Below are 23,862 nucleotides of genomic sequence, written 5' to 3' on the forward strand. Positions count from 1 at the left end.
CATTTTAGCGACTCTGACTGGTGTGAGGTGGTATCTCAGTGTGGTTTTGATTTGAATTTCCCTGATGATGAGGGACACTGAGCATTGTTTCATGTGCCTGTTGGCCATCTGGATGTTCTCTTTGGAGAAGTGTCTATTCAGGTCTTCTGCCCATTTCTTCACTGGATCATTCATTTTTCGTGTATGGAGTTTGTTTTTAATTGAGGCACTATGTCCAGTAGGGCAGAGGAACAAAATAAAACTAGAAAATCTTAGGAATATTTAATGGCCCCAATGTGAAGTAATAAGAGACTGTTTTAAACCAGAGAAGTCAACTTCCTATTCTTATGCACTGTTTCTTTGTCTGGAAGCAGGGACAATTTTAGTAACCAAATGAGTAACTTACCTTGGTAAGTCATGGATATTGAGGTTATTTACATAGTGGCAAACCTTTGGAAAGGAGGTATTACTGCATTCACTTTTCTTTTGAAACTTAATTAACTTGCTCTTAGGCCAAAATTATTTCATATTATTTTATGTTTAAAAATGTGTATTTGTTAATTAAATTTTTTAAATGTTTATTATTTTGAGAGACAGAGTATGAGTAGAGGAGGGGCAGAGGGAGACACGGACTCTGAGGCAGGCTCCAGGCTCTGATCTGTCAGCACAGCACTGATGTGGGGCTCAAACTCCTGAGAACCACGAGATCATGACCTGAACTGAAGTTGGATGCTTAACTGACTATGCCACCCAAGCATGCCGATTTGTTAATTTCTTTCTTTAAAGATTTTATTTGTAAGTAGTCTGTACACACAACATGGGTAGATCAAGATCACCCAGCCCCAAGATCAAGAGTTGCACACTCCACTGACTGAGCCAGCCAGGCACCTCTTTATATGTTAATTTGAGATAAAGTTTTAAAATTAAAGTTCTAGCCAACGTTACTTAATTAGATAAAATATTCTAAAATATCTTAGTATCAGTTATGTCCTCCATTTTTATTTAAAAATCTATAATGGATCACATGAATTGGTTGTGTATGTGCTTCTTGAATTCCTTATGTTAATGACATAACTGGGAAACAACATTTATAATGTTATAAGATTCTTAACCAGACAGATGACTCAGAATACACAAAGACTAGTGTACAACACTGTTGACAACTGAAGTGTATATTTTATTTTATGTTATTTTATTATTTAATGTTTTATTTATTTTTGAGAGAGAGGGAGAGAGAGAGGGAGACACAGAATCCCAAGACAGGCTCCAGACTCTGAGCTAGCTGTCAACACAGAGCTCGATGCAAGGCTCGAACCCACGAATCGTGAGAACATGACCTGAGCCAAAATCGGACACTTAATTGACCAGCCACCCAGGTGCCCCTGAAATGTATATTTTAAATGTCAACATGTTTCATTTTGTGGATTTTATTTAAAGTACATATTACAGAGAAAGTAACTCATATAAAGTTTATTTTTTATGAGAGGGAGAGTGCATGCATGTGTGGGAGAGGGGCAGAGAGAGAGAGGGAGAGAGAGAAACCCAAGCAGGCTCCAAGCCCAGCTCAGAGCCCGGCGGGGGGCTGGATCTCACAAACCATGAGATCATGACCTGAGCCAAAATCAGGAGTCAGACGCTTAACCAACTGAGCTACCCAGGCACCCCAAAAGTTGTAAGTATTTAATGAGAGTACTGGGGCACCTCTTGCTTCTGAGTAGGTATATTCTCCCTGATACAGAGAGCCTTTACCTAGACAAGCTATGTGTTATGGATTATTTAGTAAGATTTCAGTTAGGAAAATGTTTGTGTGCTTTTTGTGTTTCATTTATGTTATTTATAAGGTCTGCCCTCTTTCCGTGGTCGATGAAGCATTTCATTTGTATCATATGTTGGAACTTAAAATATTATCTTTGAAATACCAAACTTTTCTCCAGTAGTGGATCTTTATCTTCTCTATTTCTTGTGTAGACTAAAGATTCAAAGACCTTTAATCTATGCCCCATATTTTTTTAAGTTTATTTATTTTGAGAGACAGAGACAGAGACAGAAGGCGAGGGGAAGGGGCAGAGAGAATGGAAGAAGAGAAGATCCTAAGCAGGCTCAATCCCATCAATTGTGAAATCATACCGAGCTCGATCCCACAGACTGAAATCCTGACCTGAGCTGAAATCAAGAGTTGAATGCTAACTCACTGAGCCACCCAGGTGCCCCCAGAGCCCCATATTTTAGACATTAGATTTCCCATACTCTTTGGAAGAAGAATAATTGTGATGATCAAAGTTTTAAAGATACTGTTGTAAGATCTGAGTGTATTTGAAAGAATTATGGTAGTATAGTCCTAGACCTCTTTTGCACTGCTTTATATTTATTACCTGTTTATAGGTGGCTGTCAAGTGAGTTGAAATAACAAACCCAGACAGATACATGACATTTAAACTGAATTGTCAAAGTCATTGATCTTGCCTATTAAACTGACTAGTTGGCCACAGGCAGCATTTACTTTCACAGAATGAGTCAACTTGAGTTTGGTGTGAGGAGAGAAGTGCATTGACTGCCAGTGGTAGGCTAGAAATATTTCCCAAGTAAAATTTAGGAAAGATGAGTAATAGCCTTGGTTTGTTTGCGTATTTAAAGAGAACTGCATCTGAACAGTTTAAATACAGAAGCTGTTTATAGCCTTAAATCTTATGAGTGAACAAAACCAAAACGATTTAAACCTTTAAAGTTTGCTTATATACTACCTAAATGAAATTCAAAATAAATATCGCATCTGGATTTGTGTGTGGGTATTAGATTGAGAGATTAGGGTGGAGGCAGGCAGAAATTCCACACACATGTAATTGTGCTAAGCAAACTTGATGAAGTCACTTAAAGACTGTTCTTTCCATTGGCATAAGATTTTTCTACCATAATTTCCTAAGTTAATTTATTCCTTTGTGTTTCTTAATGTAATTTGGATAATTACATTAATGAATAATTACAAAATAATATAGCTATTAATTATTATTTTTGTAGTCGAACTATTTAAACCGAAGTTGCCTTCCTATAGTTAAGAATCTGTATATCTACAAACTTACTCCTGAAGTAGATGCTTAAAAAGTAAACCTCTTTTTACTTACTTTTTTCCTTATTTCTGAGATTGATTTATTGCTTTATTTTGGAGTTAGGGCAGTATAAAATTAACACTCTTCCAGAAGTACACTATAATAATATTATTATTATAGATCATTATTTATTGTGTGCTTATAGTGAGCACTCATAGTGCTTTATATGTTTTGCCTCATTTATTCCTGCATATGTAATAAACACTCATCCCCACTTATAGATAAGGAACTTTAGGCTTACAAGAGTTAAATAATTAGTCCTGGAAGAACCTAAATTGGATCCCAGCTCTCGCAAGCCTATGCTGCATAACCAGTGGTATAGACTATGTAGTAACAAGTGCTTAGAAATAACCTGGGAGTGTCTTTAGTTTCCATTATTTGAGGTGAATGTTCTTTACAGTTTTTTACCAGTGATGCATACTTAAACCATTGACATACTTTATAAAGTATTTGAAAATAGTAGTCCTAAAAGGACCTGCAACTGTTCTACCTTTCTCCTTTTACCTTCTCCCAGTGAACTATTCCTTTTCTATACTTTCACTACCCCCTTTCTGTGATAATATTTTCCCTTCCTCAGAAAGGTAGTATTGGTTTATGGAATCATACTAGATATGCAATTAATTGGAGTCAAAATGTCTTACTTTTTATTTAGTTTTCCACCCATTCCAGTTGATGTATTGAGAGTTAGGATTTATTCCGGTCATACAGGGATGATTGTCCCAGTTGGAGTACCATTAAAGGATCCTCCTGGTCTTTTGTTCTTTACACTTTGGTTTCAAAATCCATTAATTTTATAATAGAAAAATACCATTTTAGAAGGCAGAGATATGGTTTGGAGATTATGGATGATTCTTATAAAATATTGCATCTTTATTAATGTTTATATTAATCTATCAATATTTCCCAAAATAAGGGTTTAATTTATATCATTTCAGCATTTGACTTAGTAGTACTTGTTCTATCAACTGTATATTGATGTTATCTAAGCAAGGAAAAATGTGGGAAATTTTTGAAGATTTTATTAGATTATATTATTCATGTTACTGATGTTTATAAACCCCAGAAGATTGAATTTTTAGAATATATTAATTGGGGTTTTCATAGTTCAGCCCTAAAATCCTTCTTTGAGTTGCATATTGAAGGATCAATTGGCATGGACCCCAATATACTTTACTGAATTTCACCAATCTGTTAATAAAGCAAACCTTAATGTATTAGAACTTACTTAATACAGAAAGGAGGGTACCACCTTGACAGGAAAAGGTCAAAATTGGGATATTTGAATGCCTTTGAGATCTGACATCAAGTGGTTTCAGAGGGTCTATTAAAGAAGGGAACGGAATGTGATTGGACAAAATTTGTGATAGAATAATTTAGAATTGGTGGAGTTCTACAGTTCAAGATAGAGGTCTTGAATTCTTTTTAATGTTTTTTTTTTTTTAAGTTTATTTTTTTCAAGAGAGAGAGAATGATCAGAGGAGGGGCAGAGAGAGAAGGGGCAGAGGATCCAAAGCAGGCTCCAAGTGGACAGACAGCAGAGAGCCAAATGTGGGCCTCAAACTCATGGGCTTTGAAATATTTATCTTTCTCCATATCTACTGTTGTTCAATGATGATTAGTTTTCCTTATATAATTTCTTGGTTTGACTCCCTTTCGAGGAGAGACTATTTGTATAAAACTCTTTGCTGCTTCTCTGACACTTTTCAAGTCCATTTAAGTATCCATTGATGCCAAGGTACCAGCTGCCCTTCTTCCCCCATTTCAACTTAGCGTTTCCCAGTATTCAGATGGCCTTTCTCTCTCTCATCTAACCTAAGTTTTGTCCTCCTGAGGATCCAGAGCTTACACATCCTTCAGAATTATGTGGTTGCTCTGGTATTCGGATGGAAGGCCAGTCCCTGAATCAAAGCTGTTTCTTCAGAAGCACCAGTCATAGAGATGCCTTGAGTGGCTTAGTCCGTTTAAGTATCCAACTTTCGCTCAGGTCATGATCTCACAATTTGTGTATTTGAGCCCCCCATCAGGCTCTCTGCTGTCAGCACACAGCCCACTTTGGATCCTCTGTTCCCCCTCTCCCTGGCCCTCCCCTCTGGTTTCTCTCTTTTTCTCTCTCAAAATAAACTATACACACACACATACGTACATACATATATAAAAAAGAAGCACCAGTCATTTGTGCTAGGTTATACAGAAAGGGTTCTGCACATTCTGGCAGCACAGTGCTCTTTGCTTCTCCTTAGGCCAATTAAAGTAAGAAGTGCACTAAGCCCTGGTCAGAACAGAATATCAGAATATCACATGGAAAAGATGTGGTATTTTTAGATGGTTATGGTACATGAGAAATTATATTTCATTTTGGGACTTTTTTTGCATCTTGTAATTTAATATGCATTTTTTAGTTTTATCTTCTCAAAATTATAGAAGCAACGTAGTTGGATTGGGGATACTGAGCTGCATTGGTAGAATCATTCCAGATTTACTGGCTGTAATCCCTAATAGTATTGTCAGATGCCTGGAAAATTTCTCTCTATTTTCGTTTCCCACTTTGCATTTGGCTTAGTAGCTACTGCTTTGACAAATTTGGGCCTGTATTCAGCTGTTGCAAATCAACTGAGATGCCAAATTAAATAAAACATATAAAGGATGCCATATAAAAATTGATATTCTGTTCCTTATTCATACTGTGTCCTTCAGAGAATTTTTTTTTCACTTCCCATTCTAAAACTCCCACATAGAGGCACCTGGGCAGCTCAGCTGGTTGAGTGTCTACTCTTGATTTCAGCTCAGGTCATGATCCCACATCAGGCTCCAGGCTGAGCACAGAGCCTGCTTGAGATCCCCCCGGCCAACTCAGACCCTCTTGCCTCCTACCTGTGCGTGCACACATGCTTCCTCCTTCTCTCTCTAGAGAGCGAACTACTAAGCTCAGACTCTTAAGAGGGCCAGATTGCTACTTGCCATGTTCCAAAAAGTGTGGATTTCCCATATCCTCCCCCCCCCCCCATCATCCCTTTTCAAATACACAGTGGGAGAGAAAGAAAATAGAAAAATATGGACTGGGAAGAGTGTATCATCAGACTTCCTTAGGTGCCTCAACAATGATGTATTCCATATATTTTCAAAAGTGTCTCTGTTAATCTCTTTTTTTGTTTATTTTTGAGGGAGGGAGAGAGAGAGAGAGAGAGAGAGAGAGAGAGAGAGAGAGAGGGAGAGAATGAGAATAAGCAGAGGTGGGGCAAAGGGAGAGGGACAGAGGATCCTAAACTGGCTCCATGCTGATAGTAAGGATCCCAGTGTGGGACTTGAATTCACAAACTGTGGGATCATAACCTCAACTAATGGCTGAAGCTTAACCGATTGGCCACCCAGGTGCCCCTCTCTGACTTCCTTTCTGTTATCCTCCTCATGGTGGGTAAGAAGGAGTTTCTTCACTATATCAGGCCCTCTTCCCACCCCAGAGTCCATTTTTTGTATGATGATTAGGTGTAGACTCATATTTTATCTTCTCTACCACACTAATTAATTTACTTGAAAGCCAACATCTGTAATCTGTGTCTCATACCCTTTTTTAAAATAAATCTCCCACTGGACCTTTATAGTAAATCCTTTTTGAAAAGATGGTTAAATGTTAAAGAATCACACAAAAGCACAACTCTTTAGTGAATCAGACAAAGCATTGTTGGAGGGCACAAAGCCTATGTTGGTCTCTGTCCTTTTGGAAAAACAGTACTTAGCAGCAATCCCTGGGTACAAATAAGAAAAGTTCATTCTAATTGGGCGAGAATAATGTACTGAAAGGAACTTGGTCATGAATCTGACTGAGGATTAAGATTCAGTTTACACTTGCAGAGGGAAAGTTCACCAAGACTAAAAAACTGACTTTAATCATTACCAACTATATTTCATTGAGTTTGCTTTTTCTGGTGGGCAGGAGGCGGGTGGATTGGGTCAAGTTAATAAATGAATTATTCATATGATTAGCACTTTACTGAATTCTTAATGAACAAACTCCCAGAAGAAGAATCTCCTTACTATTGTAGGAGACTGTTTCTAATCACGGGGAGACATCAGGTTGTTGCCCAGCCTTTATAAAAGCATTGATACTGTTGACATTTGTTTGTTTGTTTTCTCCCAGGTGATTAATAAACAGGCTCTTGTCACTTAATTTAGTACCAAGTGTCATCTGGTGGGTAGTTCAACTTTAGTCTATCTAACTGTAGAATGTTCCAAATTTTAGACACAATCCAGCTTCCAAGCATTTCTATTTCAGAAACTGGGACAACTTCCAAGTTAGTTTTGTGAATCCTTTAATTTCTCCTACCAGACTCATTAACTCAGCCTGTTCACCTTGGGGAAATCAGAGTTCAGATTTGTACTTTCTGTAAAAACCATCCTTTTAAGTGAATGTGATGGTTGATTTAATTGAGAATATTCAGACCCAGCTTTTCCCTAGTTTATTCTGAAACCTATTTGTTCTGCTTTGGACAGTAGAGAATGATTAAGATCAATCATTAGGAAACCAAAGTCATAATATGAAAATTATCTATATTAGAAGACATGGAAATCAATAAATACTTTTGTTTCAATTTTCCACATCTTAGATCTTATAACCTCCTACAGCTGCAAAGAATCTCAACCATCTTAGACTATTGTTTCTTAGTTTTTTTGGTGTCTTACTACTCTTTTTGAGATTATAATAACAGCTGTGAATTCTCAGAAAAATATATTTCCACACAAAAGTTTTTATTCAGTTTCAAGAGAGCTCACCCCTAAAGTCAGTTCCTGATCCTAGGTGAAGAAATCACTGTTCTGTCCTCAGGGGTCTGGAGAAGTGAACTGACACCCTACACAGCTTTTGTAGCTGAATATTTCCATGAATCTGTTGTCCTTTTTCTACCATTGTATCCCTGTAGTTAAACCCATTTTTTGTTCTTTTATTTCTAACATTTATTATTTTTGAGAAACAGAAACAGTGTGAGCAGGGGAGGGTCAGCGAGAGAGGGAGACGCAGAATCTGAAGCAGGTTCCAGGCTCTGAGCTGTCAGCACAGAGCCCGATGTGGGGCTCGAACTCATACCACAAGATCATGATCTGAACCAAAGTCGGCACTTAACAGACTGAGCCACCCAGTCATCCCATAAAACCCATCTTGAATTTACAGAGCTTAGAGGAAGACAAGTGATTTTAAGCCTTAAAATCAACTCTGTTATCTTTTGCTTAGCCAATTAGGAAACCAAAGTACAGTAATACCCAAAACATTTAAATCATTGATTTAGAAAGGCCAAGTGAACTAAGCAAAGTTTTTTTTTTTAATAACTTGCTGTAGTTACTGTAGGGCCATAGTTGGTCTAATTACTGTACCATATCTGTGCTTCCTGCACCTAAGTTAATCATGTAGCTGTCAGATCATTCTACAGTACTTGTTTTGTTTATTCATGCTGTTTGCCTTTCTTTTTCTTGCACCTCCTGAAGACCCTCCCACCCCATCCCCCACCAGTCATCCTGACCTTAAGGAGCCTTTTATGGGAGGCATCCAGCTGAAAGCATCCCAGTGAGCATTAGTTGGTATTCATTATCATTATTTAAACTCCAGTTTTTCCTTCTCCTAGAAGTGTACTTTGATCATATTACTCAGTTTTTCTGGATTTTGATACCTTCATCTGTTAAATTGGACACAACCATTTCCCTTGCAGTCCATCATGTCAGAAATTCCTGTAGCATCTACTCAGTTAAGTGACAGCTTTTACCTTTTCCTGCTATCCATGACATTCTTTATTGGAGTCAGGCTGGTGTCTCCAGGCACTCAGAGCTTATCTCCTTTCCATGTTATTGCCACATTGTTCATTCAGCATTATCTGAGCTCCTTTTCTATTTTAGTCGCTGCTTTGTTGGATTGAGGGGATGTGTCACATTCTCTTTTTGTCTTTCATATTTTTATAATTGTTTTTTTATTAATACTAATATATGCAATCATTGATATATGCAATTTCAGCAGCCTCTTCTTAAAGCTAGTTATAAGGCTTTTCATAAATTTTTCTCCTCCCAATTCCATTGCCAAGAAACATTTATTTTCCATGAGGAAACAACTTTATGTAAGAACTCTTCTTTTTTCTTTATTTTTAATGCTTGTTTATTTTTGTGAGAGACAGTGTCCATGTGAGAATGCATGTACAAGTGGGATAGGGGCAGAGGGAGAGAGACAGACAGACAGAATCCCAAGCATGCTCCATGCTGTCAAGGCAAAGCCTTGAACTCATGAACAGTGAGGTCGTGACCGGAGCCGAAATTAAGAGTTTGATGCTTAACCCACTGAGCCACCCCAGCACCCCAGAGATGCTTCTTTTGAAGTCCACCATTCTGCCTCTATAGAGATGGAGAGCAGCTAATTATGTAGCAAAGCTCAGCTTCTCATTTGATACTTTCACAGGGCAGGAGCCTGCTCTTTGCTGGTGATTTGAAGGGGAGGGAGTGAGGATAGGGCTCTTATTAAACTGGTCGAGAGGAAGGTTTCAGCTCTTAATCCTCTATTTTGATCACGTTCTTCTTTATCACTTGAAAAAATTACTACATATACCCCTAGTATTACATAGTTATTTATAAAATCTTAATTATTCTTTTTAAAAATGTTTTTATTTTATTTTATTTTTGATAGAGAAACAGCACTAGCTGGAAAGGGGCAGAGAGAATGGGAGACACAGAATCCAAAGCAAGCTCAAAACATGGGGCTCAAACTCATGAACCACATAATTATGACCTGATCTGAAGTTGGACACTTAACTGCCTGAACCACCCAGGTGCCCCTTAATTATTTTAATATATGCATTATAAAACCTTAAAATGTAAATTAAAAGATGAGGTGGTTGTTGTTTTTTTAAAGAGAGGTCTCAGGGTGCCTGAGTGGCTAAGTCAGTTGGGCACCTGGCTCTTGATTTCAGCTCAGATCATGGTCTTGTGGGTTTATGGGTTTGAGCCACGCGTAGGGCTCTGTGCTGACAGCATGGAGCCTGCTTGGGATTCTCTGCCTCTCTCTCTCTCCCTGCCCCTCTCCCACTTGCTGTCTCTGTCAAAAATAAATAAATAACTAATGAAGAGAGATTCTCTTACTTTCTTCTTGAGTTTTGAGGGATCATCTAACCTGCATCTCCTTTGGAAATCATTCCTTTGTCTAATCTCTCAGGCCTCGCTCAAGTTCCTATTGTTGGTTAATTGTATCATTTCATCATTTTATTTCTTCAACTGGATTGTAAACCACCTGAGGTTAGAGACAATGTCTTGTCTTTTTTCTTTATTCCACAGCAATTCCTCGCACAATTTTGGGTCCATCATAATTATCCAGTATTTACTTGTTGCTTCATTTCTAGGGATCATTTCAGAGTATTATTTCATTGATAACAGAAGTAAAAAAAAAAATCCTCAGCCTTAGTCTACCTTAGTAATTCTGGGTTTTATTCTCTATGCGATTCATCTTCTAAGATAAAGGTAATCAGGCTTGTCTGCATTTATAGTTTTGCAGAAGTAGGTACATACTATGCCTGATGAAGTGATTTGATTGGGACATCATGGGAGTGGAACAGTCTGAGAATCAAACCTGCGTCAGCACCCACATCTGTTTTTGGTCCCTGTGATTTCTGTCTTTTAGTGTTTTATCAAATGGCCAAGTGCTTAACCATAGCATTTTCTTTTTATACTTCTCAGGAGTTACTTTGTGTTGGCATTCATGTTCCCACTGTTTAGGTATACTACTTTATCTTTCATATTTTGCAGCTAGATCTCTGTTCACTTCTTCTGAACCATCTCTATGTTCTTTGGTTCTAAAGACCCTTATAAATTTCTGAAATCATTTGAAATTACACATAGAAATTCTTCATAGCTTTTCAGTTCTATGAGTCTCATTGGGCTAACCTCATAACCTGGTTTGTTTTTTTTTAATGTTTATTTATTTTTGAGTGAGACACAGAGCATGAGTGGAGGAGGGGAAGACACAGACACACACAGAGAATCTGAAGCAGGCTCCAGGCTCTAAGCTGTTAGCATAGAACCTGATGTGGGGCCCAAACTCAAGGACTGAGAGATGATGACCTGAGCCGAAGTCAGATACTAAATCGACTGAGCAACCCAAGCACCCAAAATCATAACCTGATTCTTATGGCATTCCTACATTGTCATCTTCTCTTTCTCAGAAGAGATATTAAATCTAGAAAGAAAAGAAATAAGTGTATTGTCTATTGCAAATTAAGACGAAAAACAAGATGGAAACGAAACCCGGGTCTCCAAATGTGCAGTTTATTTGTGTCTCCGTGGCTCATGTGTTTCTTTCATAAAAAACTATAGTACTCTGTATTTACTAACATAAGTCGCTAAATTAGATTGTAGCTGTTATCAATTACAGCCTAAGAGTCTTCAAATTTTTTATTATTCCATTTTCTTGATAGGTATATTATTCGTTTTTTCCCTTTCGTAACAGACTCCCTCAATTTCAAGTGCTTATAATGACAGATATTTACGTTTCCTGCCTGTGGCTCTGCAGGTCATTTGGGACAGCTCTGCTCCTGGGCTACAGGTTGGGTGTAAGTCTGCACACTTCTCTCTTCCTTGTACTAGCAGCTGCCCGGACGTATTCTTTTCTCGGGGAATGGCAGGAATGTGAGAGTAAAAAGCAAATCTAAAACTTCTTGTATTGGGGCGCCTGGGTGGCTGAGTTGGTTAAGCAGCTGACTTTGGCTCAGGTCATGATCTCACAGTTTGTGAGTTTGAGCCCCAGATGCGTCGGGTTCTGTGCTGACAGCTCAGAGCCTGGGGCCTGCTTTGGAGTCTGTATGTGTCTTTCTCTCTGCCTCTCCCCTGCTCATGTTGTGTCTCTTTTTTCTCTCTCAAAAAACGAATAAACATTAAAAAAAAAACATTAAAAAGGTAAATAAAATCTCTTCTATTATATCTATTTAAAATCCCATTGACCAAAGCAAGCCAGTGGTAGGCTAGCCTTATGCTAGTGGAGCAAGGTGTGCACCCATTGCACAGCAGGGGGCTGTGCAGAGTTACAGAGCAAAAGTTGTGGGTACCAGATGCTGTTAAAGAGGAGTAGAAAACTGGGGAAGTAATCCAGTCTACCACTGTAGGGAAACAAGCCATTAAAACTGTCAGTTTGCTAATATAGGCACTGTGAACTGTAAACATTATAACATTTTTTCCATGAGTAACTTGCATATTATTTAAATAAATTATTTTGAAAAATGCTCCATGCTCTGAATTTCTTTCAAAAATGCTCCTTTTTTAAAGTAAGCTGCACACCCAACATGGAGCTTGAATTTACAACCCCTGAGCCAGCCAGGCCCTCCTCAAGAATGCCCCTTTAATCCAAAGTTACTGTGTAGTAGAAATGAACACTAGTTGAAACGATAGTGTTACTAATTGGCTTTTGTGCTTTGTTTGAGAAAGAGCAAGAATTGCTGATTGATTGGAAAACATTAAGGGATAGATTAAAACAGGATGAGGCAGAAAGCTGCCTAAACAAAATAAAGCATTCTTGCTAATAAACTGTTAAGAAATGTAAGGTAAGCACTTGGGATTGAAGTGGAAGGAACAGAGTTAAGCTAGTTTGAGTAATAGTATATGGAGGCTGATTTCTGAGACTAGAAAACCACCTCAGAAAGGCATTACCTGTTTTTATTTAGACAAGTAGGGGAACAGTCCAAAGATGGTATGTTGTAATTTTATGGTTACCTAGAAGTGTAAAGTCAGTTTTCCTTTATTTTCTATTTGAGAGAGAGTATGTGTACATGGGGGTGAGGGATAGAGAGCGAGAGAGAGAGAGAGAGGGAGAGAGGGAGAGAGGGAGAGAGGGAGATAGAGATCCCGAGCAGGCTCTGCACCGACAGCACACCCTGGGGCTCAATCCCCATGAGATGATGACCTGAGCCAAAATCAGGAGTTGGACGCTTAGCCGACTGAGCTACCCAGACACCCCTAAAGTCAGTTTTCATATTTTATGAGTAAGTTCAAAAACTAGTTTTGATATTAGTGTTGATGCCTACTACGTTCTACATTGGAATTAGTAGTTCCCTAGAAAACTTTTTCTTTCTGCTTAACTTGTTAATATTTATTGTTTTCTTTATTGCCTTATCTTTATCCTTGAATAGAGAGAATCTTTTTACTTTGAAAATGGCATCTTTGGGGCGCCTGGATGGCTCAGTAGGTTAAGCGTCCGGTTTCAGCTCGGGTCATGATCTCACTGTTTGTGGGTTTGAGCCCCGTGTTGGGCTCTGTGCTGACAGCTCAGAGCCTGGAGCCGATTTCGGATTCTGTGTCTCCCTCTCTCTCTGACCCTCCCCTGCTTGTGCTGTCTCTCTCTGTCTCTCAAAAATAAAATAAAAAACATTAAAAAAAATTTTTTAATGGCATCTTTTAGGACCTACATTGGTGGTATTTCATAGAAGGTACACAGAATTCACTTCCTTTGAACAGGTTAGAATGCTAAGGAAACTCAAGTGAAATGGTATATTCTTACAATTGTATCTTTTTTAAAGGCATGAACAAGGAAACTAAAGATGTGTGTTGCAGTTATGGAACAGTAAGCATAATCTAGTCTACTTTTAAAATTACGGAATAGAAAGTTCATTTTACCTCTGGTACATGTACCTGGCTTTGCAAAGCACATACAGTCATGGGAATATATATAAAATTTCTGGTTTTAAAAAAGCTTTCTATTTTAAATGATAGAAAGTTGAAGAAGCATACTCAGTTAAATATTCAGGTTTCTTGTTTTGAGTTTATTTTGTTGGTGTTTGAAAACTTGAGTTTTTTTTTAACATTGTTTTTTTTTTTTTCCTTTTAGCCTGAAAATGAGATTTCTTCAGACTGCAATCATGTAAGTATGGATTTTCCAGAGCAATTGTTTCTCTGCTTATCAGGCTTACAGCTTTGAGAATTCCATATTTTAAAGTTGTTTTATTCAGTCACAATACTATGTACCATACAGTGTGCTAGAAACGACAGGCACCTACAAGTAAATACCTTGAAGATAGAGACCTGTATTAGAGTTAGCAGACAGAAAAGTGAATTTTGTCCAGGTGGGATTAATGTCAGGAAGACTTAAAAGTGGAGATGAGACTTGAGTTGGGTCTTAAAAGAGGAGTGAGTAGTCCTGTCTCTGACGGTGCTGGGAGAGGGCCCTGTCGTAGTGCGGAGGGCAGGCTAGACGGGAGATGTGAGAGCAGAGAAACAGGTTAACTGCTTAGATTGACTACTTATTCTAAAGAATGTATAGATATAGGTCAGAGATTGAAAGTAAAAATAAAACTGCAAGAGTACTAGAAGAAAACATGAATGAAGGGAAGGTGTTTTTAAACATGACAGAACTTTAAGAACTGTATTTTTTTTTTAAAGATTTATAAATTTGGTTGCATTAAACTGAAAAGATTTGAGATTTTCCTTCAAAAAAGTTATGTATATTATGGGAAAGTATTTGCAACACAGATAAAAAGGGCTGTATTCTTTAATAGAAAGTGTCATTATTAAACACTGGGAACAGATATTTATAGACTATTCACAGGTAAAGAAAAAGATGCCCAGTAAGTAATGAAAAAGTTGATTCTCTCTTATAGTTAGAAGTGTGAAAATTAAAAGATAAATGAGTACACTGTTTTCATCCATATATAAATATAAATATATAAAAATTAGTAAATACACAGTATTGATAGGAATATGGGGATTTAAGCATTCTCTAGTACACTGATCAGCACACTGCTACCCATTGGCCAGATCCAAACCACTGCCTGTTTTTATGCATAAAACTTTATGGGAATGCACCCACACCCATTCAGTTACATGTACTGTCTTTGGTTGCCTTCCACACTGTAATAGAAAGGTTGAGTAGTTTCAGCAGAGACTGCAGGTCCCTAGAAGTAGAAAAGATTTGCTTTCTGGCCTTCTGCAGAAAAAGTGGCTAAGCTCCTCTCTAGACTATGGATAGGAATATAAATATGAAAAACTTCCTTATAAAGCAGTCATCTTAAAGTATATATATTCTTTGGCCTAGCATTTCTACTTCTAAGAATTTATGTATAGTTATACTTTTTTTGTTTTGTTTTTAAACATTTATTTATTATTGAAAGACAGAGAGCAACAGAGGATGAACTGGGGAGGGGCAGAGAGAGAGAGAGAGGGAGACACAAAATCCAAAGCAGGTTCCAGGCTCTGAGCTGTCAGCACAGAGCCCGATGCGGGGCTCGAACTCACAAACTGTGAGATTATGACCTGAGCTGAAGGCGGAAGCTCAACCAACTGAGCCACCCAGGAGCCCCTATGTATAGTTATACTTAAAAGAATGGATTCAAATGTGTCTATGAGAGGATATTTGTTGTGACATTATTTATAAGGCATAAGACTGGGAAAAAAAATCTCTGGCATAGGGGAATCACAGAAAGCAGCTAGCTAATCTGTGCCCTAGAACCCCAAAAAGCTTTGGGGATTAGGAAGGATTTGACACTACTGAATAGGGGACAAATAGTATAGAGGAAATAGAATTGATGTCCTTATGAAAACAGAAGATTAGGACACAGACACAGAGGGAAGACCATGTGAAGACATAAAAAGATGAAGGCCATCTACAAGCCAAGGAGAGAGGTTTCAGAAGAAATCAGTACTGCCAACCCCTTGATCTCAGACTTCCAGACACCAGAGTTGTGAGAAAATAAATCTCTGTTGTTTAAGACACTCAAGTCTGTGGTATTCTGATGGCAGCCTTAGTATTATGATTTTTCCCATTAAAGTTAGTGGAACAATTTTTAAAAATTAAACCACTTTCCACCTAATAGAGAGTTCTGAAATGAGTTAGTGTTGTTAAGCAAGAGATAAAAAAAGTGAAAACAGGGGTACCTGGGTGGCTCAGTTGGTTTAGTGTCCGACTTTCGCTCAAGTCATGATCTCACAGTTCGTGAGTTTGAGCCCCACGTCGGGCTCTGTGTTGACAACTCAAAGCCTGAAGCCTGCTTCATCCTGTGTCTCCCTCTCTCTCTGCCCTTCCCTGGCTCGCACTCTGTCTCTCATTCCCAAAAATAAACATTTAAAAAAAAAGTAAAAACATTTTTGTATTCATTATGAGGCTAACATAACCCTACTATCACCTAATCAGGGTATAACAAGAAAGAAAACATACGCCATTGTCACTTGTGAAGCATAGATGAAAAAACGCCTACCAAATTAGTAGTAAACTGAATCCACTAAGATATAAGAAGAGACATACATAAAGACTGCAGTGGATTTATTTAGAATTGTGAAGTTAATTTAACATTTTAACATTATTTAATCACACTAAAGGAGGAAAATTATGTCATCATTTCAATAGATACATTAAAAGCATTTAACTAAATTCAATACTAGTTTTTAAAGTTTTTAATATGGGAAATTTTCTAACATCCCTAATTAGACTGAAAGCCACAGAATATAAGATTAGTAGATAAAGAAAAAATCAGTTCTATTTTTACTAATGGAAAATGAATGACCTGAAAATAAAATTAAAACAATTTTATTTACAGTAGCTCAGACAGAATCAAATATGTAGGAATTAATAAAAGAAGTGTAAGATTTGTGTACTGAACTCTGTAGAAACATCTTTGAACAAAATCAGAGATGACTTAAAGAAAAAGACATCTGTTTCATGCATTGGAAAACGTAATATTGTTAAGATGGAAATATTCCCCAGATTGATCTAGATTCACTGCAATCCCTATCAAAATTTCTGCTGACAACTTTGCAGAAATTGGCATGCTGAACCTGAAATTCACATGGAAATGTAAGGGATGCAGAATAGCCAAAGCAGTCTTGAGAAAATAACAAAGCTGGAGCATTCATACTACCAGGTTTCAAAACTTACTGCAAAGCTACAGTAATCAAGACCGTGTGGTACTGGCATAAGGATAGACATATAGGATGGTGGACTAGAATTGAGAATCGAGAAAAAAAACGCATTCATCTATTGGTGAACTGGTGTTGAACAAGGGTGCCAAAGCAATTCAGCGGGATAAACAATGGACTTTTCAACAAATGGTTCTTTGACAATTTGATATCTATATGCCTAAGAATTAATTTGGACCCCTATTTCATATCATGTATAAAAATAATCAAAGGCCTAATGCAAGAACTAAACTATAAATCACCTAGAAGAAAATATAGGTAGAAATCTTAATGACATTAGATTAGACAGTAGTTTTTAAGATATGATACCTAAAGCACAAGTAACCAAAAAAAGAGTAAAATGGACTTCATCAAAATTAAAAACTTGTGTTTCAGAAAGCCCTCAAGAAAGTTGAAAGCCCACAGAATGAAAGAAAATATTTGCAAATTATATATTTGATAATAGTCCTACAGATACAGAAAACCTCTTACAACTTAACAGTAAACAAACTTTAAAATGAGTGATAGAGGGGTGCCTGGGTGACTGTCGGTTAAGCGTCCAAATCTTGATTTCAGCTCAGGTCCTAATGTCATGATTAGTGAGTTAGAGCCCTGCATTGGGCTCTGTGCTGACAGCTAGAACCTGGAGCAGCCTGCTTTGATCTCTCTCTCTCTCTCTCTCTCTCTCTCATTCTCTCTTTCTCTCTCTCTCTCTCTCTCTCTCTCTCTCTCTCTCTCTCTCTCTGCCCCTCCCTCGCTTGTGCATTCTCTCTCTGTCAAAAATACATAAACATCAAAAAAATTTTTTTAAATGAGCGACGGATTTGAATAGACATTTCTCCAAAGAAGGTAATACAGATTGCCAATAAGCACATAAAAAGATGTTAAACAACATTCATCTTAAAGAAATGCAAATCAAAACCACGTGTTATTATTTTACCCACTAGGATGACTGTAATAAAAAAGATGGACAATAGCAGATGGTGTTGAAAATATGGAGAAAGTGAAATCCTCATACACTGCTGGTGGGAATGTAAAATGGCATAGGCACTACAGAAGAAATTTGGCAGTTCCTCAAAAGGTTAAGCAGTTATTATCTGAACAGTCACTTCCACTCCTAGAGACTTGCAAGAGAGTTGAAAATATATGTTCACATGTGTACACAGGTGTTCATAGCAGCATTAATTATAACAGTCAACAGTGGAAACAGCCCAAATGGATAAATGAGACACAATATAGCCAGGAAAAAGTAAAGAAGTACTGATACATGCCACACTATGGATGAACCTTGGGAACTGGACACAAAATGTCCTATGATTCTGTTTATATGAAATAGGCAAATCCACAAAAATAGAAAATTAGTGGTTGCCAGGGGTTAGGGGAGGTAGGGAATGGGAAGTGATTGCTATTAGGCATAGAGTTTCTTTTGTTGTGGGTTTTTAAAAATTTTTTTCTTTAGTATCATTATTATTGATTCCAGTATAGTTAACATACAGTGTTATCTTAGTTTGGGGCATACAATATAGTGATTTAACAATTCCATATATCACCGGTGCTCATCACAAGTGTAGTTCTTAATCCCCATCACTTATTTCACTCAGCCTGCCACCTCTCTCCTCTCTGGTAACCATCAGCTTGTTCTCTGTAGTTAAGAATCTAGTTTTTGGTTTGTCTCCCCCACCCTTTTCCCCCTTTGTTTGTTTTGTTTCTTAAATTCACATATGAGTGAGATCATATAGTATTTGTCTTTCTCTTACACACTTATTTTGCTTAGCATTATACTCTCGAGTTCCATGGAGTTTCTTTTTGGGGTGATGAAAATATTCTAGAATTCGATAGTGGTGATGGTTGTCTACCTTTAAATATACCGATACAGACTAAATTATACTTTAGAAGGGTGAATTTTATGGCACATAAATTTTGTCTAAAGAGTGTAGTATAATCAGCACTCATGTAATCACCACCTAGCTTCAATTTATTAATTCAGATTCAACTTGTATCATTTCTAACCCTACTTACTTTCCCTCCTTTTATTATTTTGAAGCAGAACCCAGACATCATTTCATTTGTTAATATTCATTAAATAGCTTTAAAAATAAAGGCTTTTAAAAAATAACAATACTGTTGGGGCGCCTGTGTGGCTCAGTTGGTTGAGCATCCAGCTTCGGCTCAGGTCATGATCTCCCAGTTCATGGGTTCGAGTCCTGCGTCGGGCTCTGTGCTGACAGCTAGCTCAGAGCCTGGAGCCTGTTTCAGATTCTGTGTCTCCCTCTTTCTCTGACCCTCCCCTGCTCATGCTCTGTCTCTCAATAATAAATAAATGTAAAGAAAAAATTTTTTAAATAACAATATTGTTATATCTGAAAAAAATCTCCTAATTCCTTAATGTCATAAAATATCCAATTAAGGTTCAGATTTATAATTTCAACACCCATCCTAGGAGAGAATTTATTTAATTAACCTGATAACATGTGGTTGTAAAAAGACCAATAGCAGCAAAAATAAACTGTTGGGACTACATCACAATAAAATGTTTTTGCACAACAAAAGAAACAGTTAACAAAACTAAAAGGCAGCCTACAGAATGGGAGAAGATTATTTCCAAATGACATATATGATGAAGGGTTAGCTTCTAAAGTATATAAAGATCATCTACAACTCAATTCCCCAAAAATAATCCAATTAAAAATGGGCAGAAGACATGAACATGCATTTTTCCAAGTAAGACATACACATGGCCAACAGACACATAAAAAGATGCGCAGCATTACACATCTCAGGGAAATGCAAATCAAAAACTACAGTAACCAAAAAAACAAACAGCAATAACAACAACAAAAACAACTACAGTGAGCTGTCTCCTCACACTTGTCAGAATGGCTAACATCACAAACAAGTGTTGATGAGGATGTGAAGAGAAATGTACCTTGTGCATTGTTGGTGTGAATGCAAACTGGTGCAGCCACTGTGAAGAACAGTATAGAAGTTCCTCAGAAAATAATAGAACTGCCTTATTATTAAGTAGTCACACTAGTGGGTATTTACTCCAAAAATAGAAGAAACACTAATTCATGTACCCCTGTGTTTATAGCAACATTATTTACAATAGTCAAACTATGAAAGCACCCCCAGTATCACTGATTGATGAATGGATAAAGAAGAGGTCACACACACACACTGGAGTATTATTCAGCCATAAAAAAGAATGAAATCTTGCCATTTGCAACAACATGGATAGATCTATAGAGTATAATGCTAAGTGAAAATAACTCAGTCAGAGAAAGATAAATGTTCTATGATCTCACTCATGTAGAATTGAAGAAACAAAACAGATGAGTAAAGGGGGGGGCATAAAAAAGAGGCAAGCCTTTTTCACTATAGAGAAAAAACTGATGATTACCAGAGGGGAGGGGATTGAGGGGATAGGTAAAATAGATGAAGCTAAAAAGTATGCTTATCATGATGAAAATAAAAAATAAAATGATAAAAAAAAAAACACCACTACCTTTTCCCAGTGGGATACAAGTGAAAAAAAAAGAATAGCATACATATTCTTTTGTAATTAGAAAAACTGATACACATTAGTAGCAATGAAGAAGTGAAAGAAGTCTAAAGCTGTATTAGATCCTAATAGCTAATAAAGGATATAGGGCTTCATTAAGACTGGGGTCAGGGGGAAGACCTACGGCAAACATGATGAAATATTAACAGTTTTCTACCCAAAATTGGCTACAAGACATAGTTGACTCCATTGTCACAGAGATCTTAGCCAATGTAGGAGGGTAGAAAAAAAGAAAATAGGTAAAAATTGAAAGCGGGTGGTGCTTGGCTGACTCAGTACAGCATGCACCTCTTGATCTCTAGGTTATGGGTTCAAGCCCATGCTGGGTGTAGAGATTACTTTTGAAAAATTGGAAAAGTGGGGCGCTTGGGTGGCTCAGTTGGTTAAATGCCCAACTCTTGATCTCAGCTCAGGTCATTAGCTTATGGTTGTGGATTTGAGCCCCGTGTTGGGCTCTGCACTGACAGTGTGGAGCCTGCTTGGAGTTCTCTCTCCCTCTCTTTCTGCTCCTACCTCACTCATACTCACTAGCCCTCTCAAAATAAGTAAACTTAAAAATTTTTTTAATTGGAAAGGAAAAAATAAAACTCATTATTTATAGGTGACACAATTGCAAAAGTACAAAAGATGAAAGAACTTACAGATAGACTATTAATACATGAAGTTAGTTAAGACCTTAGATATAAGATCAGTACACAAAATTATGTTTTTAGTGATAACAAGCTCATTTTTTCCTTTTCTTTTCTTTCCTTTTTTTTGTTTTTTGTTTTTGTTTTTGTTTTTTTTTTTGTAGAGAGCGAGAAAGAGCATGAGTGGGTGAGGGGCCGAGGCAAAGAGAAAGAGAATTTCAAGCAGGCTCCATCTCACTCCCAACTGTGAGGTCATGACTTGAGCCAAAATCAAGAGTCAGTTGCTTAACTGACTGAGCCACCCAGGTACCCTCACAAGTTGATTTTTTAAGTGAATTTAAAGGTGACAGTGATTAGCATATAAAACATCAAATAGGAATAAATCTAACAAAAACATGTAAGACCTCTCTATAGGGAACCACAAAATGTTTTTCAGGAAAATTAGACAAACGAAGGAATATGTGTGTGTGTGTGTGTGTGTGTGTGTGTGTGTGTGTGTGTGTGAATGTGTATGTGTGTGTATATATATCTATATATCTCCCCACACACTATGCTCAGGAGTTGGAAGACTCCGTATTATAAAAATGTTAACTCTTATTAAACAGTCTCTAGATACTGTGCCATCTTGTATTTGTTGTAAGTGAAATGGCAAGCTGATTCCCAAATTTACTTGGAAACACAGAGGGCCAATAATAGCCAAAACAATCTTGAAAAGAGCCAAGCAGAAAAATATTTCACCATCTGATTGAAGACTTAATGTACACTAGTAGTAATTAAGGCTGCATATTAAAGGCACAGGGGTCAACAGGTAGACCTCTCTAGAGAAAGAGACACTTGAATAAAAGAATTTTAACCTTGCTGCACACTGTTACAGTTCACAGAAAATCTGTTCTAGATGCTTATAGATCTAAATGAGAATTTTAAAATAATAAAATTTCTAGAAGATAACATAAAAGAATATTTTGTGACTGAGATTAGTAAAGATTTAATAAATGGGAAACAAAAAGCAGTAAACAAAGCAAAAGATACATTGTATTACATTGAATTTTATTTTATCAAGTATGATATTAAGAGTATGGAGGAGCGCCTGAGTGTCTCAGTCAACCGGTTAAGCATCTGACCTCAGCTCAGGTCCTGATCTTGTGGTTCATAAGTTCGAGCCCTGCATCGGGCTCTGTGCTGACAGCTTAGAGCCTGGAGTCTGCTTTAGAATCTGTCACTCCTTCTCTCTCTGCCCCTCCCCCACTCATGCTCTGTCTCTCAGTAAATAAATGTTAAAAACGTTTTTTAAAAATGTATAAAGGCAAGCCACAGAGGAGGAGGAAATATTTTTAATACATATATCTGACTGTATATCCACAATATGTTAAGAATTCATACAAAGCAATAAAGACAAAAGAAAAATGGGCAAGATAAATTTAACCAAGGAACTAAAAAACCTGTATGTCAGAAACTATAAGACGTTAATGAAAGAAATCAAAGATGATACAAATAAATGGAAATATATTCCATGCTTATGGATTGGAAGAATTAATATTGTTAAAATGTCCATACTACCCAAAGCCATGTACGGATTCAGTGCAATTCCTATCAAAATTCTAATGGCATTTTTTACAAAAATAGAACAAGCAATCCCACAATTTGTATGGAATCATTCAAGATCCCCAAATAGCCAGAGCAGTCTTGGGAAAGAACAAAGCTGGAGGCATCACACTCCCTGTTTTCAAACTGTATTACAGGGGCGCCTGGGTGGCTCAGTCGGTTAAGCGTCTGACTTCGGCTCAGGTCAGATCTCATGTTCGTGGGTTCGAGCCCCGCGTCAGGCTCTGTGCTGACAGCTAGCCCAGAGCCTGGAGCCTGCTTCCTGTTCTGTGTCTCCTCCTCTCTCTGCCCCTCCCCTCTCATGCTCTATCTCTCTGTATCAAAAATAAATAAAACATTAAAAAAAAACATTAAAAAAAACTGTATTACAAAGCTATAGTAACCAAAGCAATATGGTATCGGCCTGAAAATAGACATAAAGATCAATGGAACAGAATAGAGAGCCCAGAAATAAACACATGCATGGTGGTGAGCTAATTTATAACACAGGAGCAAAGAATATACACTGGGGAAAGGACGGTTTCTCAGATGAATGGTGTTGGGAAAATTGGACCGCTGTATTGCACCACACACAAAAATTAACTCAGATAGTTTAGAGACTTGAACATAAGACCTGCTACCGTAAAACTCTTGGAAGAAAACATAGATGGTAAACTTGACATAAGGTCTTGTGATGATTTTTTGGATTGACACCCAAAACAAAACAAGTGGGACTGTATCACACTATACAACTTCTGCACAGCAAAGGAAACAATCAAATAGACATTTTTCTAAAGACATACAGAGAGCCAATAAATACATGGAAAGATGCTCAACATCATTGATCGTCAGAGAAATGCAAATCAAAACCATGATGAGCTATCACTCCACACCTGTCAGAATGGCTGTTATCAAAAAGACTACAAGTAAAACATGCTGGTGAAGGTGTAGAGCAGAGGGAATCCTCATGCACTGTTGGTGGGAATGTAAATTAGTGCAGTCACTATGGAAAATAGTATAGAGTTCCTCACAAAATTAAAAATAGAGCTACCATAATGATTCAGCAATTCCATTTTTGGGTATTTATTCCAAGAAAATGAAAACACTAACTTGAAAA

The 23,862-nt window shown here is 37.4% G+C and overlaps 1 protein-coding gene across 1 annotated transcript in view; it reads left to right on the top strand.

Moving 5' to 3' along the window:
- Positions 1-23,862, top strand: part of GLG1 (golgi glycoprotein 1) — a 150,722-nt gene that overhangs the window by 72,541 nt on the left and 54,319 nt on the right. Inside the window, exon 2 of the mRNA XM_029926345.1 lies at positions 13,915-13,947. Within this exon, the coding sequence (XP_029782205.1) occupies positions 13,915-13,947 (33 nt within the window). The remainder of the gene's footprint in view (positions 1-13,914; positions 13,948-23,862) is intronic.

The sequence above is a fragment of the Suricata suricatta genome, chromosome 16 (assembly GCF_006229205.1).
Source record: "Suricata suricatta isolate VVHF042 chromosome 16, meerkat_22Aug2017_6uvM2_HiC, whole genome shotgun sequence".
In the NCBI taxonomy this organism is placed as follows: Eukaryota; Metazoa; Chordata; class Mammalia; order Carnivora; family Herpestidae; genus Suricata; species Suricata suricatta.